The sequence below is a fragment of the Erithacus rubecula genome (assembly GCF_903797595.1).
Source record: "Erithacus rubecula genome assembly, chromosome: 15".
Lineage (NCBI taxonomy): Eukaryota > Metazoa > Chordata > Aves > Passeriformes > Muscicapidae > Erithacus > Erithacus rubecula.
In genome coordinates this window covers 7,817,947-7,840,014 of record NC_136667.1, presented here as the reverse complement: position 1 = coordinate 7,840,014, position 22,068 = coordinate 7,817,947, and the positions used below count along the sequence as shown (strand labels likewise).

Below are 22,068 nucleotides of genomic sequence, written 5' to 3'. Positions count from 1 at the left end.
ATTCATTATTCAAGAAAAAGAAAGTAAAAAGTGCAGTATAGGATGGCTGGTCTCAGGAAGCTCTTGAGCAGCTCTGTTCATCCACTGTGTACAGCAGTTCAGAACTGAAGCAAATGGGAAATGCTGTTCTTTCACACATGGAAGGTTAAACAGGGCTGGTACAACACTCATAGGTACAACATGCAGGATAAAAGCACTCCTGTTATGATTATGGAGCAGCAGATGTTAGAATTACATGAGAAGAGAGTAAATTACATCCAGCTGAATATTACTTGTATGTCACAATTGGTTTGCCACTGCTTGGCAAAGCACATTATTTGAAGTATAGTCCGTGGTTGCATAAGAATTAGCTATACACAGTGCTCCTGAATATAGCAAGAACCCTGTATTTAGTCAGAGAACTCATCTCAGTGACCAGATCAACACATGCTACTCTCCTCAAGTGGATAAATTGAGTAAGATGTAGTTTTATTTCCATTAAATTTTTGAGCCCATAATTTCCACTGGGGCCAAGTTACTCAAATCATAATGTGGAGTGCATGAGATCTGGTCTCTTTAGAAGGGGAAGACAACATATTTTACCTACTTTGAGACAAAGGTATTATGCTTATGTAAAGTCTTATTCTATATCAAAATACCATGTTGTGTATGTTCAAAAGCCTTCTGGAACAAAACCAAACATTACACACTACAGGTATTTTCTCATCTATGATTTTTCATTTGCTGGCCTATCTCATGAAAAGTCCTGATATCAGAAGTTCATAACACCAAATAATATGTAAAAATACATCATTTGTTGCAGTAAGTCCTTAATTCCAGATTTTTTGGGGGGAGGAAATGGAGCTCTGAGGTTATTTTTCTTAAAATTATACTTTCTAATCCCTCTGCAGAGAAAAAAGCAGTAGGTCCAAGAGAGAAAATGTTTACACTTTGCTTATTCTGTAAATCTCTAAAAGCAAGTTCCTGTACATAAAATACTGGCAGACCCTTTGTTGCTTTGTATATCCTATTTGCAAATTTCCATCTAGCTTTTACACATTCCATTATCCAAATCAATCCTGATACTGAGAGTAGACAACTCCTCTTAATCCTCACAGATACTTCATCCCATTTCTTTTCCTTTTATGAAAAATTATCAAGGCATCCATTCTGAAGATTTGATGTGTTACACAGCAGTTTTGCAGAAAAAAATAATTAGAGGCATGCAAATAAAATATGCAATGTAGCCCAACTGAGGTACAGAAAGAGTGTGTGCCAGGATGTAATTTGAAATATGTTCCACTAATTTTTCAAGACTAAAAAAATCCTGTCATTCCTAAGGCAAGAAATAAGAAAGACAAGAAAATCAAAATGTTAATGAACAACAGACATTTCTATTACTCTCAAACAGCAAATGGAATGTACCCAATGTGAGCATCAGCTACATAAAACAGGCACGTATACAGTACACTCTCCAGCTATATCAGTGATTAAGCTCTTTCAGCCATAAAGTAGAAAAGATCTGGAGGATGTCTCTAAACTGGGGCATTAAATAAGAAAAGGATAGAGAAAATGTGATCATCTGCTAGGTACCACTGTCCAAAAATCAGCTGTAATGGCCACTCCTCATTCTTTTAGATTGGTGAATAGATAAAGGAAAAATGAGTTAGTTTGTTACCAGTCTTTTTATAACTTAGCTAAAAAGGAGATTTTCTTTAGAAAAATCCAGAAAAATGATTTAGCAGCACAGAAGGATAATCCCTAGAGCATATAATCTTTGTAATTCATTAAAAAAGTAAATAAGTGTATCCTTCTGAAATGCAGTGACTGTGTATGTTCTGACAGGACTGGTATTGAGCATTTCTTTTTTGGTCAAATTACTGTGACAGCTTTCCAGTATGAAAGTGAAATGACAGGACAACTCCAATATCAACAATTTCAGAACAAAAGAGTTTTTTTGAGACAAAAACTCATCTTGAACCATTAAAGACAGCTGAAGACACAAGTAAGAATTTCACTGGAAATCCAGTAAAAATAAAAAACAAGAAATTGAAAATTCAGCCAACAATATTATCTCAGAACATTAAAGACATCAAAAAACATGCATAAGGATCTCCCTGCAAATCCAGGAAAATATTGGGTTACCTTAGTATCTGAAAGAGCAACAGTGCAAGAGCTTTTGGATGTTTGTATCTCATACATTTGCTGTGGTCAAGACATGTCTTTATTACTGATATTTAGAGGTTAGTTAGTTCCAAAAGTATCTTGTATTGGACTGACTATTAATGGGCTTCACACCTCTTAGTAAAGTAATTTAGAAAACTCTCAGTATATGCTTTTAAGTATTATTTGTTGAAAGACAACAATCAGGAAGGTGCTAACCATATTTACATTACTAGTCTCTCTTCCTCTTACTGAAAGTTTGTGCTAAATTTAGAGCCTGTCTGGCACACAAGGACATAGAAGCAGAAATGTGGCTGGTTTCTTATAGGCACATCTGTATTTTGCTTGAAACAGAAAATGGATCACAACACTACTTTCTCAGAATATGAGTAAGATAGGTATTTAGAATCATGCATAATAAATATTTTGGTCCAGTTACTATTTGAAGATATTTTTTGTCACAAAGATTCAGAAGCTTAACATTTTATAGACACTACAGCCAAGCTAAATACCCAGCTGGAGTCCTTTTATTATGGCATTTTGTTACATATCCTTAGAACTCCCACCCTTCCCACATGAACTACTGGAACCATATTTACAATTGACAGGATTTTGAAAAACAAAGATATTAAAAATGTCACTGGATAAAAGAATTACTGAACTGTGTTCTTCTTCCTGAATCTGAAGCATGTTATTAAAAAAGAGGCAGAGAATGTATGAAAGCTTTGGGAAGGGGAAGAAGGAATAAAATAATTCTGTAAAATACATTTTCTCCAACCACCTATCAGAGAAAAACAATGAGCTTTCAAAGAACAGATCTGCTTAACAGGAGGGAACATGCATGACTTGTGGTGCTAACAAATCCTTCAATTTTGTTTAAGTTATTTTGATGTGCTGCAACTTTTTAAACCTATCTCTCCAATCTCTGTTAGAATTTTTTTCAAAAGTTGCTAAAGCACCTTATAACTTCCAACTCCATTTAAACTGTTCTCAGTTTATATCTGTGTGAGACCATGAGTGGCAAGCAGGAGAAAACTCATATCAAATGGCACATATCTCAGGTTTGCTCTCAGTGAGTACAATCCATCCTCTCCTGCAGCTGTGAAAGATTACCCAAAACTGGAATCAGCTACAGAAAGCTCAGCTTTCATGGAGATTACTTTAGAAATATCTCCTCTGAGGATGTATGAAAATTATAATTTCTGACTTAGGTATTAATTATTCCAGACTAGGGTAACTTTACTCTCATTGAGTGCAATAGGAGTATGTGGATCCCAGGTCACTTTTCAGAAGAGAAAGGTCTCTTACCAGTAAATACAATTTGTCCTTCATGTTGTCTGTCCAACAAAGCTTTTAGCAGCAATTATGATATAATGTTAATTTCTATATACTCTATACTCCTTCTATTTACAAAGTAGTTTTACACTTTATTATATTCCATTGTACAACTTTACATAGTACATCATTGTTTCAATTCAGAGTTCAGCATTTCAACGTGTATTTAGATAATTGCCTTTCCAGGGCCTGCTATTCATTTAGCTTAAAAAAATAGTAGAAAACAAGCACAGTGGTGCAATGTCCAGGCACTTTCAATGTTGCAAAATAAGCAAGCACCCTCTTTGAAAGCATGGCAACGTTTTGTGGGAAAAAAAAAAACCAAAGCAAAGCAAAGGAAACCACAAGTCAATCTTTGCTCATCATGGATGGTTTTCAACATCCTTTGTATAGTTCCAAGAATTCCTGAGAAGGCTCTGTAAAATATGAGTGCTATGTTTATGTGTCAGCAGTGGATCTGAGCGAGCAGTAACTTCCATCACCAGAGGTTCCGCTGATCGCACAGAAGACATGAAGAGAGTCCTGCATCCATGGTGAATGCATTGTGTCTTCATGGTAGATCTAAACAAAGCAAAACAATCACTAGTTCAATACAGGTTTCACTTCATTATGATAATCAAGCTGTTTATAAAGGTATGCAAAAGAGATATCCAACCTTGTCTTCAGAGCTGTTTCACAAAGGCAGCATAGCAAAGAAATGAGAAAGAAGAGTAGTTTAGTGATTTCTGTAGCATTCATATACACACTATTCTGAATATTACTGGATCACTTTTAGTCACAACTATGCACAGTAGGAAAGAAACAGTTTTCTGTAGAACAGTTTTTTTATTATGCCTTAGCAGGAATAGAATTATAATAGTTTTTTTTGTGAGCATAGGGAGTACATGCAGCTAAATCCCACGGACACTCACTACCTCCATGTCCAGATTTTGTACTTTGTAGCCTGAAGGACACTCTAACAGCACAGGATCCAGCTGGAATGGCAGAGCTGACTGTATTTATTTTCACCATGTGGTTCATCAGTCAAGTTAGTTACCTTGAAATTGCATTAGTGAAACTGAAATCACTGGCTATCATAAACAGCTTTCGGACATCCAGCTTTCCACCAGCCTCTGAAATTTCCTGGACCTGTTTGTTCAACTGCAGTTTATCAAATTTTGTGTTTACATTTTAGCTTAAAAGATCTGTAAATAGGTCACAAGGTGACCCAGTGATTACTCATCTGCTCTGGCATCTCAAACAAAGGGCCCCGCTTTAGGACACCAGCAATATCTAGAAAAGCATATGTTATTTGTAGTGAGAACACCAAGTTAATGCACTATACTTTTTACATTTAACTGATGTTGCAAAATAAGAAAATCTATTCCATTATTCCATTCCAGGTTAAATTTGTTAGAAATTAGGTCATTTGATGGCAATGCAAAGTTCAAGTCAGCTGCTGCACATAATGTTGTGCAACTATGAAGTGTTCAAAAACATGGTATTTTAGGATGCCTTTTGAGCTATTACAAGAAGAAAGTGAAAAGTATATCTTTCCCAGGGAGCTCTTCACTTGGACATCTCAGTCATATTATGCCTGTTATTTTGCACAGACACAGCAGTGGATAAATCTATTAAGGTAACTGGGGGTGTGTTTTAACAATGCTTCTTTGTTCTAAAATAATCTAACCTATTGTACTTTCACAGTGCAGGACTGAGTGATTTGGTTTTGATTTGACTATTGCAAAATTCAAAAGCCACAAAAGTTCCAGCAGCTGCATGCAAATTAGATGTCTTGGCACTGGCAAACAGCTCAGAGTAAGCAGGTGGCAGCTCTTATGAACAAGCCTCTCTGAGCAAAGTTCAGTAGTGGAGTATGCAAGTATGCAAGTGGCAATGAAAAAAACAGTGTGGAAAATGTGCAAAATCAATAGCTTGCACACCAAAAAAAAAGGTGGCCATGAGGAGAGAAAGAGGAGAATCTAACAAATGCAACAGGAATGCAGCAGTCACTCTCTGATGGATCCACCCTTGCACTCCTATAACAAAATTCTGTCTCTCTGAAATGATATTGCACTCTTCCAGAACAAGACTCTGATTCCCATAAGCATTACTTTATTGTAAATTAATCTTATTTACAAATAGAACCTGGTGTACTTGTATTATTTTGCCACTTGCAGATTTTTCAATTAGTGTGAACAGCTACACAACTGGCTGTAGAATTTGCCTATCCATTTTTAGTGAGTTAATAGGCTGCATCTTTAAGTCATAGTCACACAGAGACTATAAATTGACTAACTGGGAAATCCTGAAAGCATTCTTCTAAATTTCAACTTCTATGGACCACAATGCAGTCTGTGCTATTCATTTTATATCCTTGATGCTATAAATCCACAAGCTTTCTTTTGTCATAACTAAGGCAAAATTATAGAGCAGAGGTATGGAAATAACTTCAGAAAACCAGTTCTCATCTAATTTCACAGCATGATACTAGATAGAAGTACAACTTCTCTTTGAATCTCTGACCTCTCTGATGCTACTATTCAAATTTATTTTCCTAGAAAGATCCAAGAAAACATAAAATCATAGATCAAATAAATTAGCACTAATTTTAACAGTGCACATAAATGGCATGCTGGCATGAAGCAAAATTAGAAAACATATAAAAGGAAAAATAACATATTAAAAAAAACAAACCATAAGATGGATATAACTGAGGAAATGGAAATTCTGCCAGAGAACTTTGACCTGTGATCTCTTCATAATTTTCAGCCATGACACAGAACGTGGCACAGGATTTCTGATGACCACAGCAGGCAGTGGTTGTCACTGAAGACTCCACCCTGCAGCACTCTGAATATCAACATCAGGATGAGCCTTTCAGTCAAAAAAAGCAGTTTTAGGAATCCACCAAATCTACTGCTTCATTTCCACGTTTGCTTACTCGCCTGTTCATATTTAACTACAGAACATGAGGAGTGATCACATTTTCAGTTCCCAGCCAGTTTTCAGCTTAGTGAGTTTTCAAGCACAGAGAGCCACCTGGGTGAGCTCCTGCCCTGCTGTACATGCCTGTTCATGGATGATGTCAGAAAGCTCCTTAACCATATCCTGAAAGTTTGATTTTAACCCCTCATGGTACTCCACTTGATCCTCCTTAATGAGACGCTCGTTGAGCTCCAGAGCAATTCCACAGGCTTGGATAAATTTCCTGGGGAGGAAAGGAATGAACTTGGAGCATCACAATAGCCCAGACTTCTACCAAAGCAAGCAACTGAACAGACAGGCAAATCTCAGTATTTCCCACCCCCTTTTCTCCAGTGTTTGGGGCCAAGAGTATCCCTGGCACAGTGAATCAGGGGATGAAGAGGGACTGCAACACAGGCTCTGGGGTTTCTGGTGGAGCTGCTTTGAGGCTGGATCCTCAGCAGATGGGACAGCCAGTCCTGCAGGGCTGGCCAGGGCTGGGTGTGTGTGACACAGCAGGGCTGTCACAGGTCAGGCTCCTGACAGCACAGACCCCTGCCAGAAAGAAGTTCACACCATGGGGAGCTGTAATGCTCTTTCTGGGGTCTGTTATTCATTCTTTGCTTCATTTAACACACTTCATTTAATATTCTCCTTTTTTATAAAACTCAATAAAAATACGTTCACAACTGAAATGAAGACTGTGTTTGCACTGCAAGGCTGGAAAGTGAAACGATGCATGGCATGTTTTCAGGGACTGCTCCCTGATTGCCAGGTTACACAGAAGGAGAATGGCATTAGCCCAAATGCTGCTTTATTCATACAACAAGAATGGGGAAATGGGTGAAATGGGAGTCATTCCACAGAGCAAAAAAATGCAGGGGCTGGTGGACAACTGGTTACACCTGAGAGATCCAGAAAACAGGGTGGAAAAGACTCATCATCCTGAGGCGAAACAAGAGTTGCTTAATCATATCCTGGTGGACACTTTCAAGTGGGAGGTAAAACTCACCCTAAGAGACAGAAATTGGAAAAACACCTGTGCAAGCCACACAGTTTCAAAAGTTAGCAACAGAAACAGGAACAGTGCTCTTCCATAAAGTGGGAAAGGATTTGCTCAAAAATATTTCAAGTTCATCATTAGCTGGCAAAAAATCCCCTTGGAAAAACTGGTAAACAATGCACAATATCAAGGACCCCTGAAGGCAGGACTGTGAGATCTCTGGCTTTCAAACATACTTCATGTGATAATCTCAAATACCCACACAAAGTGTTGAAACGTGCTGAAGCAAATCTCCCCATGGAGAGCACAGCCCTGGAGTTAGGAACTATTGATATATATAATTTCATTGTCTTTTTTCATATGTGTGAGCATCCAAAACCCCATGAGACTTGGATTCTTATAAAGCATATCTAAGAATCCAGCACCTGCTGAGTTTAGAGACAGGCAAAAATATAATCAAAGCAGGTACAGCCTTCCAGCCAGCTACTAGCTTTTACCACATTAGAATCCTACCTGAACATTTCTTTCAGCTCATTCACTTTCTTAGCAGGGTATTTGTTGGACTGGCTGTCACTTAGGAAAGCTCTGGCATAGGCCAAAGGACCAGCATTAACCTAGAACGAAAGAAGAAATCATTTATGCTAGAACTGCTGCTGAGATAAGAAGAGATATTAAGTTTGTTTCCTCATATTTTCCTCTTATTTCCGTGAGGAAAAGCAGCACGGTCTGAGTCCTAAGGTCACTCATCCAGCTTGAGAAGCCAGGCTCACCAAACAGCTCTTTGTGTCTGATTCTTACAGTACAATCTTCAAGACTTAAATATATTTCAGCAATTACTTATTCCTGATTCATGTGCAATTACACTTGGACTTGCCACTGTAAACATCACTGGAGAAAATGTTTATTCCCACGAGCCAGCCCTTGTGTAGCACTGAACATAACAGGCAGGCTGTGCTGGAGGCTGCAGTCCTGATGCCTGGGTAGTTAATGATTTCTGGAAAGTAAACATGTTGTGACAATGCCTCACCCTGAGCTGTGTATGCAAATGCAACTCTGAACAGACATCAAACAGACTGACCTGCACAGAAACACAGCCCTGCAGTTTGAGCTGCAGCTGGATCATGTCAACATCACCAGCAGAGCAGAGTTTCTGCAGCTCTGCTGTCTTGTCCTTTATTTCATCAGTAGCGACATCAATTGGTTTTAAATTAACCTGATGTTCATAATTGACTGGAATTCTCTTCTTAACATATGGAAAGGAGTTCAAAGCTGGCAGAAACAGCAAAAGAAATGTATAGATTGAAAAGTCATGCAGGACATAGGAGTACTCTTCACAGAACATATACAAGCAGATTCTTGCCCTTGGGGATGTGAAATCCCAAACAAGGCTGTAATTCACTAGCACCATTTTTTAATGTATAAAAATGCAAGATAAATTACCCCTCCCAGCCAGAATATTGTCTCACTGATTAAGCTGAGAGAATTTGTCATGCTTCTGGAAAATTTTCATGAGCTGGAATATCATCTTAATAGTTGCTGATACTGTTTCATGCTCAGATATTTATACTTACTAGTTAGAATGGTCCTTTTTTTACATTGTTCTTCCACACTGCCATGTTTTTTTCCAGATAAAGTGTAAGGAGTTTCAAATACAAATCTATTGATATTATGATTTCTTTCAAATTCAGTTTTTCTTTCAGACATTTCTTTGTCTTCAAAGTAGGGCTTCACATAAGTCACTTGAATATGGGCATACTTGGGATCAAGGTCTTTAATGTTGACCTATGAAATAAGATGGTTACTCACAGGAGGAGCAAAGGTTAATAAGTTATAATTGATTAATCTGTTCACTAGATTTAAACTAATTCTCTGCTCCCCTGGCCTCACTGCATGAAGATCAGTGACACACCAAATGCTCATTTTGCCCTCAGCTGGGATGTCCAACCATCCACCAGCAGATAAGACCAGGAAGTGTGGCACAAGAAATACATCACCTGGTGCCAAACAAGCTGTTCCTGCTGCAGGCAGTCACATTCCCTATTCCATCAGTGCAGCACAGGTCTGAGCTACTCAATCCTTCTAATATGACCACAAAGTTTCCAGAGCAGGATCCAGTGCTCATACAGTGCTGGGCCAGGCAACCCTGCAGGCTTGCACTAAACCAGCTTTGGGATCACCAGCACTGACTTTGGTAACCCAGACAAATCCCACTGCAGCCTAAGGATGTGCACAGCTCTTGCAGGGAGCATAAATAAGTATTCCACATGAAAAGAAAGGACCTAAGGCTGCAAGAGGTTTTCTTTCTGACTTGCATTACCAAAGCAACAAGCCCTAACTCCACTTCCAGTCACTTGGTGCTGTGTGCTGGTTTCTAATGCCTTCAACAAGGCTCAGCATGATGGGCACTGCAATTTCCCATCCATAATTCACACCTGGGAGCCACAGCAGCACCAAGCTGTGCAACATGTCCACACACAGCAGCATGAGGGTGCCAGGGGCAGCAGGAAGCAAGGTGTTTGTAAGAGGGTGGAGGAGAGGGCTCACTCTTCCCCAGCCACTGGCAGAAGGCAGGGATGCTCTGCCATCCTCCTTCAGCTGCACAGAACATGCAGTTTAACTCTACCTTATTAGAATCCTGGATAATCTTTACAGTCTCTGACCCAAATTTTTCTCCATAAAGTTTAAGAAGTCTGAAGGAGATCTCCGAGAGGCCTGTCAGTTTGGGTTCCTTGTAGACATATTCCTTCCCATCTTCTTCCTCAAAGAATGTCTGCCATTAACCACAAAAACAAAACAAAACAAAAAAACAAAACAAAACAAAAAAAGAAAACAAAAAAAAAAAAAAAAAAAAGCAGTGAGAAATAGCTGTGCTTCTTCATTTGGAACACTTTTATCTTAGATTTGCTGCTTGTGAAGCAAGCTTCTACTAACATTTCAGAAAGCCAAAAAAGTTTGGAAGACTATGGCTCACAAAGTCTCACTGAACTTTGCCTGTTTAATAGGTTCCTTAAAAAATGGTCTAAAAAATAATTATTCAACCAACACAAACACGACACATCATTACTTGAGTACAACCAGTGAGAAATCTAAACTATGTGGAAGATGGTTTGGCCAGCATTTGACCTTTGGGAAAGCTGGAAAGAGACAGGCAGGAGAAAAAACCACAAATACAAGGTACAGAGAAGGAGCAGAAAGACACATAAGCTGAGGAAGCCCTGACAGCAGAGCCACAGGAACAGTCTGAAAATAAAGAATTTTTGTAAGCTGCAAGAGACTTTAAGCAATAGAAAAAGAAATGTGTTTCCTGTGTTTAATTCCTCCTGTATTCAGGGAAGTGGGATTTGGTGTATTTACTGTAAAAGGAGACCAAAATGCATCAAAGGCTGTGCTTGCATCATCAGTCTTACCCATAATGGAAACAGCATGGGAACTTCATGCTTTGGTGAGTTGTTCCAGTTAGAACTTGTGACACAGCATTAAGCTATCTGTGTGCAGCTGGAACATAAACCCAGAAAAGCTTTAAAGTGTGAAACTGGATCAAGTACTGGGATGCTACACAGCTTAATTTTAAGGGCTGATCCAGTTATTTCCAGCTTTTGGAAAACTAAGCAATTGTTTCCTTTTATCTGTTGCTAACTTTATTTGTTTTTTACATATCCGAACTTATAGAGAAGATGAGGGTAAATATAAAATGCATGTTTGTTGCAGCCAAAGTCACTGCTCTGATATGTTGTGACAGTGACATTCAAAGGTACAAACCCATGATGGTTTCAGGGGTATTCATCATCTCCTCTAAAAGAATGAATAAAGAAAGGCAAGGCTAATATAATTTATATGGAGTTTTCTAAAGAGGGGTCCTACACCTCCCCCTCGAGTGAGTCCACAAGCAGAAACAAGTTGTTCAGAGACAGAAAGGACACGAGGGGATCACACTTTATTAACTGCTATAGGTGGAGAAAGAAAATAAAACCACAACTGCTTTTAAGCTCAGAAGACTTCATGAGCTATGATAAGATCAAGCCACTTCCTGGGACTCTGAGCCCCAGATATCATTTCGTTTTCACTACCTCAACTAACAAAAGTACTACCTATCTCTACATGTTTGTAATCAACATTGATAAATATTTTGCCTCAAAACCTTTTACTCTGCTAATACCCAGAAGGGAACAGCACTTTTCTGTAGAAAAAAAATGTCTGTTACTACTATTGTTTATATCTATGGTTATAGTTGCATACTGTTACTAGTTATATACTATACACATTAAATTGTGTCTGTGTAATCTACAATAACTATAATTACCAAAGAACCCTCAGCATTTTCTGAACCCACTAAGCCATTTCCTAAGTGCTGAGTTGTTGTATGAAAAGCCTAACAGCAGAATCATAAACTTTATAATAAATCAAGAGCTCCTGGAGACAAATACAAACCCTCATCCTCAGTGTGCAATACCAAAACACTCACACAGACACACTGGTGGCTGCACCAGAGGAGCTTTTTAACTCCAGGTCTGACAGAGCAGCAGCTTTTGGGGCCAGGATGCCTGGTGAGGGGCAGCTGGCAAGCCAGTGTATATACTTACTTGTCCATAAAAGGCCACTCTGAAAAAGGTTCCAAGAAGCCTCTTCCTTGTGTGCATTACTTCCAATATCTTAGCATAGGCTCCGTGGAGTGTTCTGTACAGCTGGGTGAGTTTCTGGAAACCAGATTTTAACATTATGATGAAAGCAGGATCTTCCAAGCAGGACATTTTAGCTAACACCAGAAGTGAGATACCTGAATACAATCCTCTGGAGAACTGAAACCTTAATTTCTAGAGAAGGTGAACACATACAGTCTTGTTTGAAGAACCTGGTTTTAAGTACAGTGCTTAGTGTCAGTTCTGAAGGGCACCACAGGCTGCAGCACCACTGCCCCTGGAGAGAAGGCTGAGGGCACTGTCTCAGCCTGTTTCCTAACTGAGCCTGCACACACTGAGCAGCTGGCAATATTTCACCCAAGATGTTGATTTTTTAAATTAGAAACAACTTTACAATGAAAAAAATACATTGAGATAAGGCTTCCCCCACCTCCCAGCTTCAGTTGTATGGCTGGATGTTCTGTCATGGCACAGGGAGTGAAAAGGGAGCAGTATTGAACTGAAGCACAGGTCACAGCACATGGTGGGAAGGAGCAAGGCTGGGAACAGCTTCCTTCCTTCCTCTCCACTTGCCACCGAATTACCCACAGATCCAGTCCTTTCTTTGAACTTGCATTCTGTTTTTAACCCTTAGAAACCTCAGGTCTCAAAAAGAAGCCAGCTTCCATGAGCATATGGAATGCCAGCAGTTTTTCTTTACAGGAAGGAAGGTGGTAATTATTCACTACACAAGAGTCATCCATGTCTCTAGCTTTGAGAATCATTTTTCAGATCACTGCTTTCACTAATTTCTTTAATAACCAACAATGGACTCCAGTGTGTGCTTTACTGACACCAATTCAGTAACTCTTAACTTCAAAAATAAAGAAGTCCTTTGCTTTTATTTTCTTAGCAGTCTAGAAAATTACCTGCTCTATGCAAACTACTTCAAAATACCCACCTCAAATTCACGCCGCTTTTCATAAATAGGAATGATCAGTTTGGAAACCTCAGAAATTGTTTCATAACGCTCTGCTTTCCACAGGCCATCTATACACTGCTCCAGCAGCTCCACCAGAACCTCCTATGTGAGAAACCATATGGGTGGTGTTAATAACACTCCAGCTTAAAAGAAAGCCATTTTAACTTCAGATACTTTAATCAGATCCCAGAATAAGTAATTGAAGACACATAAGTTTAAATACTGTGTATTCCTGGCCTTTCTAAAGGCATTCTAAATTTTAGGGAGGTGGAAGGGGAAAAAAAAAGACAAGTTATTTTTTAGAAGCTCATTAATTCTTCATAAATCCTTAGCAAGTGCGTCCTGGTTATTTAGCTACTTCCCCAGGAAAACCCAAAAGTTCTGGGAGGGTTTGGACATGACTAAGAAACATGTCCAAGGAACAAGCAGGGGGCTGTGATGCCAAGGATCCTCAAGCCCTGATGAATGAGCAGCTGTGCTGCAGGGCCACCTCGCTCAGCTGTGTGGCCAAACCAAGGCAGCTGCACAGGGATGGTGCAGAAGTGCTCGTGAGAGAGACTTCACTGCTCATGGGTGGATCTACCCACTTCCCCAAAGCCTTGCTGCAGCTTCTGGATTGTTCTGCTACCATGGTGTCCTGCAGCACAGCCCTGACTTAGGGGGACCCTAAGATGACCTCTCCCTGGCAGAGCTTGACTTCAGTCTGTCCCTCCTTGGAAATACCACACCCAGCTGTGCTGCCCTGTGCTGGCAACATCAGTATTTGCATAACACAGCAGGCAAGAACTTACATCAATTGTACCTGTCTGAATCATACACAGAAAATTCTTCAGAGCACTTTTCTCTTGGGAAATCAGAATGGAACAGTCTTATTTACAGATTCTAGTGCATCACTGCAATTTGTTAGAGCTCACATGAATGAAGTCTAAAACTAAATCCTATTTAGATATCAAATATCCTGTATCTACAGTACAGGACCTCACCTCACTGTAATGTACATCCATCATCCCACCGTCTTCTTTCATTGCACCTTCTTCATCAATGTTGGGAGTGATTTTCCTGAAGGCAGCACATCCACTGGGAAACAGCTCTGCAGCAGACAAAAGCAAATGGATTAGTGGAATTATCTCAAATGTGTCATGCAAATACCACTCATCAACTCTCTCACTGTTCCACTCAACCCTAGTGAGATGGGGAGAAGAATCAGGGAAAAGAAGTAAAACTCATGGGTTGAGATAAGAACAGTTTAATAATTAAAACAAAGTAAACTAAGGTTATAAAAATAATAGAGATATATAAACCTCAAGAAAATCAGGTGATACACAACACAGTTGCTCATCACCTACTGACCAATGCCAAAACCACTCCCAGACTGCCTCTTTTCTAGGTAACTCCCACAGTTAATATATTGGGCATGACACTCTGAGATTTGAAATATCTCTTTGGCTAGTTCAGGTCAGCTGCCTCAGCTATTCTCCCTCCCAGGTTTTTGTGCAGCTCCTCACTGGCACAGCATGAGACACTGAAGAAGTCCCTAACTTAAGAGTAAGCACTACTGAGAAACAACCAAACCAGCCATGTGTTGTGAACATTACTATCACACTGAATCCAAAACAGAGCACCAGATACCAAGAAAGAAAAGCAACTCTAGCCCTATCCAGCTGCTGCTGGAGAGCTGGGTGGTAAGCACAGAGCACTGCACACTCCTAGCAGGGAAGCACAGTTAGGTACCCCAAAACTTTGGGTAGTTCAGCCTTTACTGAACCATTCCAGCCTCTGTATATGTAAAGAGTGCTAGTGACAGAAATAACTCAACATTCAAACTTCGTTTAATATTCCTTCGGACTTGTTCCTCTTCCCTTTTAGGAGTTCTCCTTTCCCACTACTTGTGGTAAGCAGCTTTTGTGTACAAATAAAACATTGAGAACTTTCAATACCCCCTTCTCTGCAGCCACGTGAAATGTGTGTATATATCACAAGAACAAGTACTGATATTTCCCACTTTGCCAAGACAAAGTATAGAATTTGGATGGACTCCAAGCCTCCTGAGCAGGGCACTGAAGAACTTCCCAGACAAGGCAGTGCATGTAATCAGCTTTTATGAAGCCTTAGCTTTCTGAAATGCTAAGGATCCACTTCAACAATTACTCCCTTACATGGAAATGAGAAATGGGGTCAATATATTAACTGTGGAACAGGTATTTAAAAGAAAACCTGCAATGTGGTGGAACTTAACACACAGCTCTATGCTTCCTTCCTGTTTTGCACTAAGCCACAAAACTCTGCTTTTTTCCTGATTGTTCTTTGCATATGTGTATGGTTAGGCTGCAGTCTCATTTCTTGATTGAATTTTGACTGCTTTATTCTACAGTTTTCTGTAGAGCCTATAGTAATAATTCTGATGATCATATTGAGTCAGTTTTTAACATGGCCTTCCCCATGAGCACATTTCCTAATGTAAAATACAAGTGAACATTTAAACCAGGACATGATGTGTCGGTTCTTATTTCACTCAGCACCATGCTAGCATGGCTGTCCAAGTAAACAGATATGAACAACAGGCATATCTTACAGACTACTCATCATCTTCTAGCTTTATACACTGCAAGAATTTTTTTTCCTTTTTACCTTGTTTATAAAATAATAATTTATGAATTGAGAGAGCCTTGTCTTTAAAGAGACTGACACCCCCAAACCCCACCATCATCTTCCCTGTGTCTCAGACACTTACTCTTCCTGTGCAGGAACTCTGCAACAAGGGCGGCAACATGAACATAACACATGGCAGCCTGCAAAGCACAAAGGGAAATGATCAAAATGTCATCTGTCAGTCTGTCCTGCTGTGCACCACGTCCTGAGCTGCACAGGTTACCTCTGAGAAGTCTCCATTCTTCACGTGGATCTTGGCCATGCTGTCCAGCCACGTTTTCCGGAGCTCTGGGGTACTTGCATAAGACTTGGCCAAACTGTACTGGAGATCCACCAGCATTTCTGGGTCCTTCTCATGCTCTTTCATTTGAGCAGTAGCCATGAGCACTGTGCGGATTCTCTTTGTCAAATCTTTGACTTCGGAAGGAAAAGCCGTTGCCTGACACAAAACAAATTGAATTAGACACTAATACAGAAAATGCAGGCTTTGCCAAGGAATGGCCCTTCCAACAACACTCCACTTATCTGGAAACACAGGGAACACAGTAGATAAGGCTAATAAACTCTCCCTTACTGAACTCACACTGTACACAGTGCACAGTGTTTCATCTGAGTTCAGAGGCATTTCAGCCATGACATGCACAGGGCCATTCTCTCCAGGTCATGCCCAGAATGCCAGCCTGGCTGTTCCTGTGCTACAATGAGACTGACACTTTGGCATCCTCAGGAGCTGGTGTCAGAGCAACACACAAGTGCTCCATGCATGCAAATGCCTCTGGATGAGACCACAAACCATGGCTTCAGTAATTTTCATTTAATTCAACATTTGGCTTGTTAGACTCTGATGTGGTCTCTTCAATTCCAAAAGCACTGAAGGCATTTGTAGAGCTTCCCACCACAGGAATGTAGTAGAGAAGCACATGCTCTCTGCTCAGAGCAAGGCTAATATTGAGTCAGAGCAAGGCTTGTCCAGCCAAGTTTTACTCCTAAAACAGGAAATCCACCTCCTTCCTAGGCCCTGCCCCAGGGCTACACAGTACTCTTGGGAAATAATGTTTTCTATGCAAAATTGGAATTGCCCCTGCTGCAACTTGCATACACTGCCTCTTGTCCTGCACTCCACATCTCTATAAACTGCCTGCTGTGGAAAACAGCAGGTAGGTTCTCCCTCAGCTCTCTCCCCTCCAAGATGAACCTGGTTTATGTTCCCTCTTCTCAGATTCCTGTACTTCAGCTGCTTCTACGGCTGTGCATGGAATTCTTGCCAGTGTGTTGAAATCTCACTTGCACCTACACAAATACATAAACTTGATATAATGATCATCTTGTGATATAAATTACAAGTAAAGTAAGGGTTTCACTGAGCCATACCAACATCTGTGTGCAGAAAAGAAGTGAGATTTTTGCTAGGTATATGTCCTACCTATAAATTTGTTAGATCACAATTAAGCACCTAATTGAAGTCCCCATTAAATTTTTAGGTCATTCTGTAAAACAATTCCCATTTCCCCTATCTTGTCTTGGCAGCTATTCTGTGTGAAATGGACCCTCCAACTGCTCAATAGGTTGGGCACAAGCCACTAATTCTAGCACATAGATAAACAATTGTTTTCCAAAGAAATACAACCATTAAGCTCCACATAAGAGCTATTTCTTAACATTACAGACACTCAATTAAATAAAACTAAATCCTGCTAATTATTACCTTCAGGCAACAGAAATATCAGACCCTCCCTTGACATCTCTCTCAAAGCTGGGAGTTCCTGGAAAGTTCTTTGGACAACCTTGCAAGCCTAACACTGCAAAGCACAACCTGAGCTGTTTGGCTCCCTCCCCTTGGCCTGAGGCCTCATGTTTGGAGCACAACCTGCCTGAGCAGCTGGTCCTATTGCTGCTGGCATACAAACACTTGTTTACTGAGCAAATGCAGCCCACTATGAGCCTATAAATCCCAGTTCCAGTCATTAGCACAACCCTTAAACCCAGTTTCCTGGAATCTGTCCCCAGCCTTGCCTACGTGGCAGATAGCACATGATGGGATGTGACATCTCCAACTCACCTTCATAGGCCTGTCGCTGTTTGCAAAGTTGTTAATGATGAGCAAGGAGTCCTGAAATCTGGTTCCACCACTGAGGGCCACATCTGCAATTAACTGGCTCACTGCAATTATTATCTGTGGGGCAACGTAGAGGCTTTATTTAAATAAGACCTAATAAAAGGGTTTTATTAAGGTCACACTTAATAAAATGCTCATAGGTAAACATCACCTCTTTTCCACCACGTAAGCACAGGCTGGCATTGTGGCTTAGCTCTCACATCTCCCAAGGACAGACACTCCCCAGAGATCAAACTGCTTTGCAGAACTAACAACCCAACTATTAGAATATGAATCCCTGTTTGGACACTACCTTCTTCTGTGACTCTTTACAACCCAGAGGGTATTCTTGTGTCCCTGTAGGTATCTACATTTGCTTTAAATACTATCAGTGCCAAAAAAGCAGCTCCAAGGAAATCATGCCTCAAGGGCAGCTGTCCTCTCCACTCCATCTCAGCCAGCCTCTGGCACAGAGATGTGTCTGGTGTCTGATACACTAAACCTCAACAGCTTGGAGTAATATTTGCCTGATGACAATTATTTTACCTAAAGGTGCCTGTACCAGTCACTGGAAATGGGAATTAGGCAAAGCCTGGAAAGCAGGGGGATTTTTGTCCATATGGTAATGGCAGGATTCTCTGCAGGTATGAGGTCACAGAGCTCTATTGCTGTATCTGTTCATTAAATCTGAGGGGTCCTGCTCTCCAGCTTTTCTTCAGCCACTGACCTGAAGATGTGTTCTCAGAAATGTTCTCCTTTTGGTGAACTCGAAATTATTTCTCATCAGGAGGTAGAGAAGAGCAGAGGCTTCATTCCTTGTGGAGGACACCTTGGAAGTGCAACACTTCAGGATCTCATAGCAGAGGGCAGCACACATGTTCACCCTTCCCTTGAAAAACGCTGAGGGAAACTTCACAAGAGACATGTGAATGTTAGACCACCACTAAATGGGTTCAGATGGGCAGGGGCACAGGGCAACAAACTAAGCTCCAGCCTGGACAGCCTCTGCAAAACTTCTGCCAGAATTCTGAGCCTTAAAGTATTTGTGGGAATGAATTTGGGGCCTATTTTTAACCTCATTTCCTAGAGCAATGTGAACTTTGCTGTCACGCTTCTTGGGGATGTGATGGCTTATGTACATCTAACCCCTTCCCTGATAACATCTGGGTTTATCAGCAAATTCTCACTGAATTGGACTGACAGAATTATGTTCTTACAAAAGCCATCATCAAAGCAGTGGGGCAGAGAGGAGGAGATACCACAGACATTCCCACCACAAGCTGTTATCTGGAACATCAGAAAATCCATCGGAGCCCAACCAGGAATCCAACCTCACTGGGAAAGGTGACCTGCAATGCTCACACATCTACATGATCCCCCAAAGACATCCAGAATCATGTGTGCATGCCCTCAGGAATGCAAACAAGAGACTGGCTTGTCCCTCAAAGCCTGAAACTCAGTGATCTGCCCTGCTTCCCCAGGCAGGGCCACCCAGGGAGCAGCAGCACCAAGCCAAGCCACAGTGCAACTCCCTTGGTCCCAGCAGGGCTCAGGGACCTGCAGCAGAGAGAGGGGAGCAGCAGCACCCTGGTGGCCTGTGTCCCCTCCCCAGAGCCTTGGGCACAGCTCCCAGGGCAGGCTCAGCCCTGGACAGGGACACTGCAGCAGAGCCCTGCCCGGTGGCAGCAGCCTCTGGGGATGGGCACAGGGAAGCAGAACAAGCACACTGTGCTGGCACACAGCCACAGCCCCGCAGGGACCCGCTGGGAGGGGAGATGCCAACAGCTCCCCAGGGGCTGCAGGCTGGCTGGGCACTGCACAGAGCACTCTGCTCCTCCTGCTGCAGCTGGCAACCTGGCCAAACAATGTCCTGGCCAAAACAGGCACCATGGCTTTACCTATTCAGAGGAAAAATGTGCTCAGTGTGTTTGAGACCCCTTGGCCCTCATGGGACATGGTCCATTAGCCACTTTTATCTGCCCCTCTACCTTCTGTCCATGACAGATGACACTAAACAGTGTCAGAAGCTGCAGCTGTTATTGTGACTCTCTGCTCCTTGCATAAAATATGTGTGTTCCAGGAAAACTTGCAGGTACTGCTGTGGTTATCATAGGGCGTGCTGGTGGCAGGGTCTTAAAATAGGGATCTAGGACCATGGCTAGCAAGATATTGTGATTAAACCAAGAAACCAGAATTAGGACACACAACACTTTTTGTTCGCTGCCTTTGGCCAAATCTTCTAAAACAAAATGGAAAAAAGAAAAAATGAGAGAAAGCAAAAGGAAGTAAGAGGAAGCAAGAGAAAGAAAGAGAGAGAGAGAGACAGAGAGAGAAAGAGAAAGAAAGCAAGAAAGAAACAAACAACATCATAACACAGGGCCACAAAGATCACAGATGCACTTGGGAAAGGAACTCCCAAGGAGCTGCTGCCCACTCAGTGCTGTCCTTCCCCCAGAATGAGACAGGACCATGGTCAGCCCTGGGCTGAGCCCAGAGCTGGCACAGCTGTGTGCCAGGGCAGGCACACACAGCACAGCCATGGCTGGCACCTGCTCTCAGCAGGGACACTGCCTGCCTGCCTGCAGAGGCTTTTCAGACATTTCCAACCCACTGCTGGGGCAAAACCCTTGCCTGGGAATCTGCTGCAGGAGCAGCCCTGTGCACTCCACAGCACACCAGCTCTGCAGGAAAAACCTTTCCACAGGGAGCCTGTGTCCCTTTCTGGGGAGCAAGCCCAAGCAGCTGCTCCTGGTGCCAGGCTCAGGGAAGCAGATCCATGGGGGTCTGGCTGCTGGAGATGCAGCCAGGTGCTGCTGGGGCTCTCCAGCTGGCCCAGAACACTGGGAAGAGCAGGAAATAGCCCCTGTGCTGAAACTGCACACTGCAGGCACTGAGCCCATTTCTGATCCAGCCCCAGAACCATGGAGCAGAGCAGGGGTCAGCCAGCAGCCAGCCCCAAAGGGACTTGAGGGCAGGGCAGCCATGGGGACAGGCAGAACTCATGTCTGAGCTGGTCTTCAATGCACATCCCTCCTCTATACATGTTTTCCTTTATAACCTTTAAATTAAAGACCTAAGCATGCATATAGATATTTATATATGTATTTATCTGTAAGTGATGCCCTGGAAAGACAGATTCAGTTCTTAAGAAAACCTAGAGTGTGAAACAAGAACAATCTAGGTTTTACTGGCTCTTACCAAACAGTAAAACAGAGGCAGCTTTCTTGCTAAATTCCTGGAACACATGCATGAAACCAAAACCAAAGATGCAAACAATTACAGAAGATTTTAGATCCTTGCTCTCTTGTAACATTTTTTTAAGTCTTTTGCCTATCAAATAACTGAATTTAATGCAGAGTACATCCCAGGAGCTTTTTTTCCTTCCAGCAATCATTTGCTGTAACCACAAATAGGAGGGGAATAATTTTCATTGTAATTATAGCTACAGAAGGCTATAAAAATGAGAAATTTTCCATTCTAGCTATGACAAAGTTATAAGTCCCTTTTGCCTTCCTTGAAGTTACAAAGTAGAGCAGAGCTAATATTTGAAAACAAACTTGCAGGAAAGCATTTCATCCTTGACTTGTCATGAAATGCAGTGACCACCTGCCTCAGCCACCACAGCCACTTCAGGCCTTAGAAGAACCCTTGAGAGGACTTAAAAGGAAGTTTGGTACTTGTGTGGTTATGGAGTTGGCAAAGAAAATACTTCCTCATAGATACCATCTGCTGGGCTCATATCTTGCTTTTACAGAAGCCATATATGTCCTGTCATAGGGGAAATGTGAGAAAGCTGAACTGAAGAATTTGTATCTTTGAAGACCCATGATGTGAAATTCAGTATGGATTTAGAAACAATCCCACTGCCCAGCCTTGCAGCAGCCAAGCATGCAGCCCCCTGCTGTCATTGGTGTTTTGGAAAGCAAGTGTGGAATCTCTGAAGGGCTCCAGGATTTGAAGGCTGATAGTGAGATCAAATTGAGCAGGTGTGCAGGTCTGGTTTCACATACAAAAAAAAAGAACAAAAAACCCCCACCACAACAAATATGCCAGGAAGGCAAGGAATGTCTGTTATTTGCTATAGGCACAAAACTTTTATTTCTGGCTAAACAAACTTTTGGCTAGCAAGGGGGAGAGTGGGGTGTGTGCAAATCTGCAGCAGGATGGATCTCGAGGCTGAGAAAACCACAGGCAAGCAGAGAACTCAGGTGAAAGGCAGAGCAATAGACATGCACTGAACCCTGCAGAAAAACTGAGTGATTCCTGCCAGCTGCCAGTCTAGCATGGAAAAACACCTTGT

At 41.6% G+C, this 22,068-nt stretch overlaps 1 protein-coding gene across 6 annotated transcripts in view; it reads right to left on the bottom strand.

The window, feature by feature from the left end:
- Positions 1-2,605: 2,605 nt before the first annotated feature.
- DOCK11 (dedicator of cytokinesis 11) overlaps positions 2,606-22,068 on the bottom strand; it is a 76,881-nt gene continuing 57,418 nt past the window's right edge. For all 6 annotated transcript variants that reach the window (XM_079318842.1, XM_079318845.1, XM_079318844.1 and 3 more), the window contains 13 exons: positions 18,496-18,678; positions 17,733-17,846; positions 15,897-16,112; positions 15,756-15,813; positions 14,008-14,114; positions 13,004-13,126; positions 12,007-12,120; positions 10,050-10,196; positions 8,998-9,208; positions 8,505-8,695; positions 7,940-8,040; positions 6,529-6,667; positions 2,606-4,038 (listed from right to left, as the gene is read on the bottom strand). In XM_079318842.1, the coding sequence (XP_079174968.1) occupies positions 3,916-4,038; positions 6,529-6,667; positions 7,940-8,040; positions 8,505-8,695; positions 8,998-9,208; positions 10,050-10,196; positions 12,007-12,120; positions 13,004-13,126; positions 14,008-14,114; positions 15,756-15,813; positions 15,897-16,112; positions 17,733-17,846; positions 18,496-18,678 (1,827 nt within the window). In that variant the 3' untranslated portion in view covers positions 2,606-3,915. The remainder of the gene's footprint in view (positions 4,039-6,528; positions 6,668-7,939; positions 8,041-8,504; positions 8,696-8,997; positions 9,209-10,049; positions 10,197-12,006; positions 12,121-13,003; positions 13,127-14,007; positions 14,115-15,755; positions 15,814-15,896; positions 16,113-17,732; positions 17,847-18,495; positions 18,679-22,068) is intronic.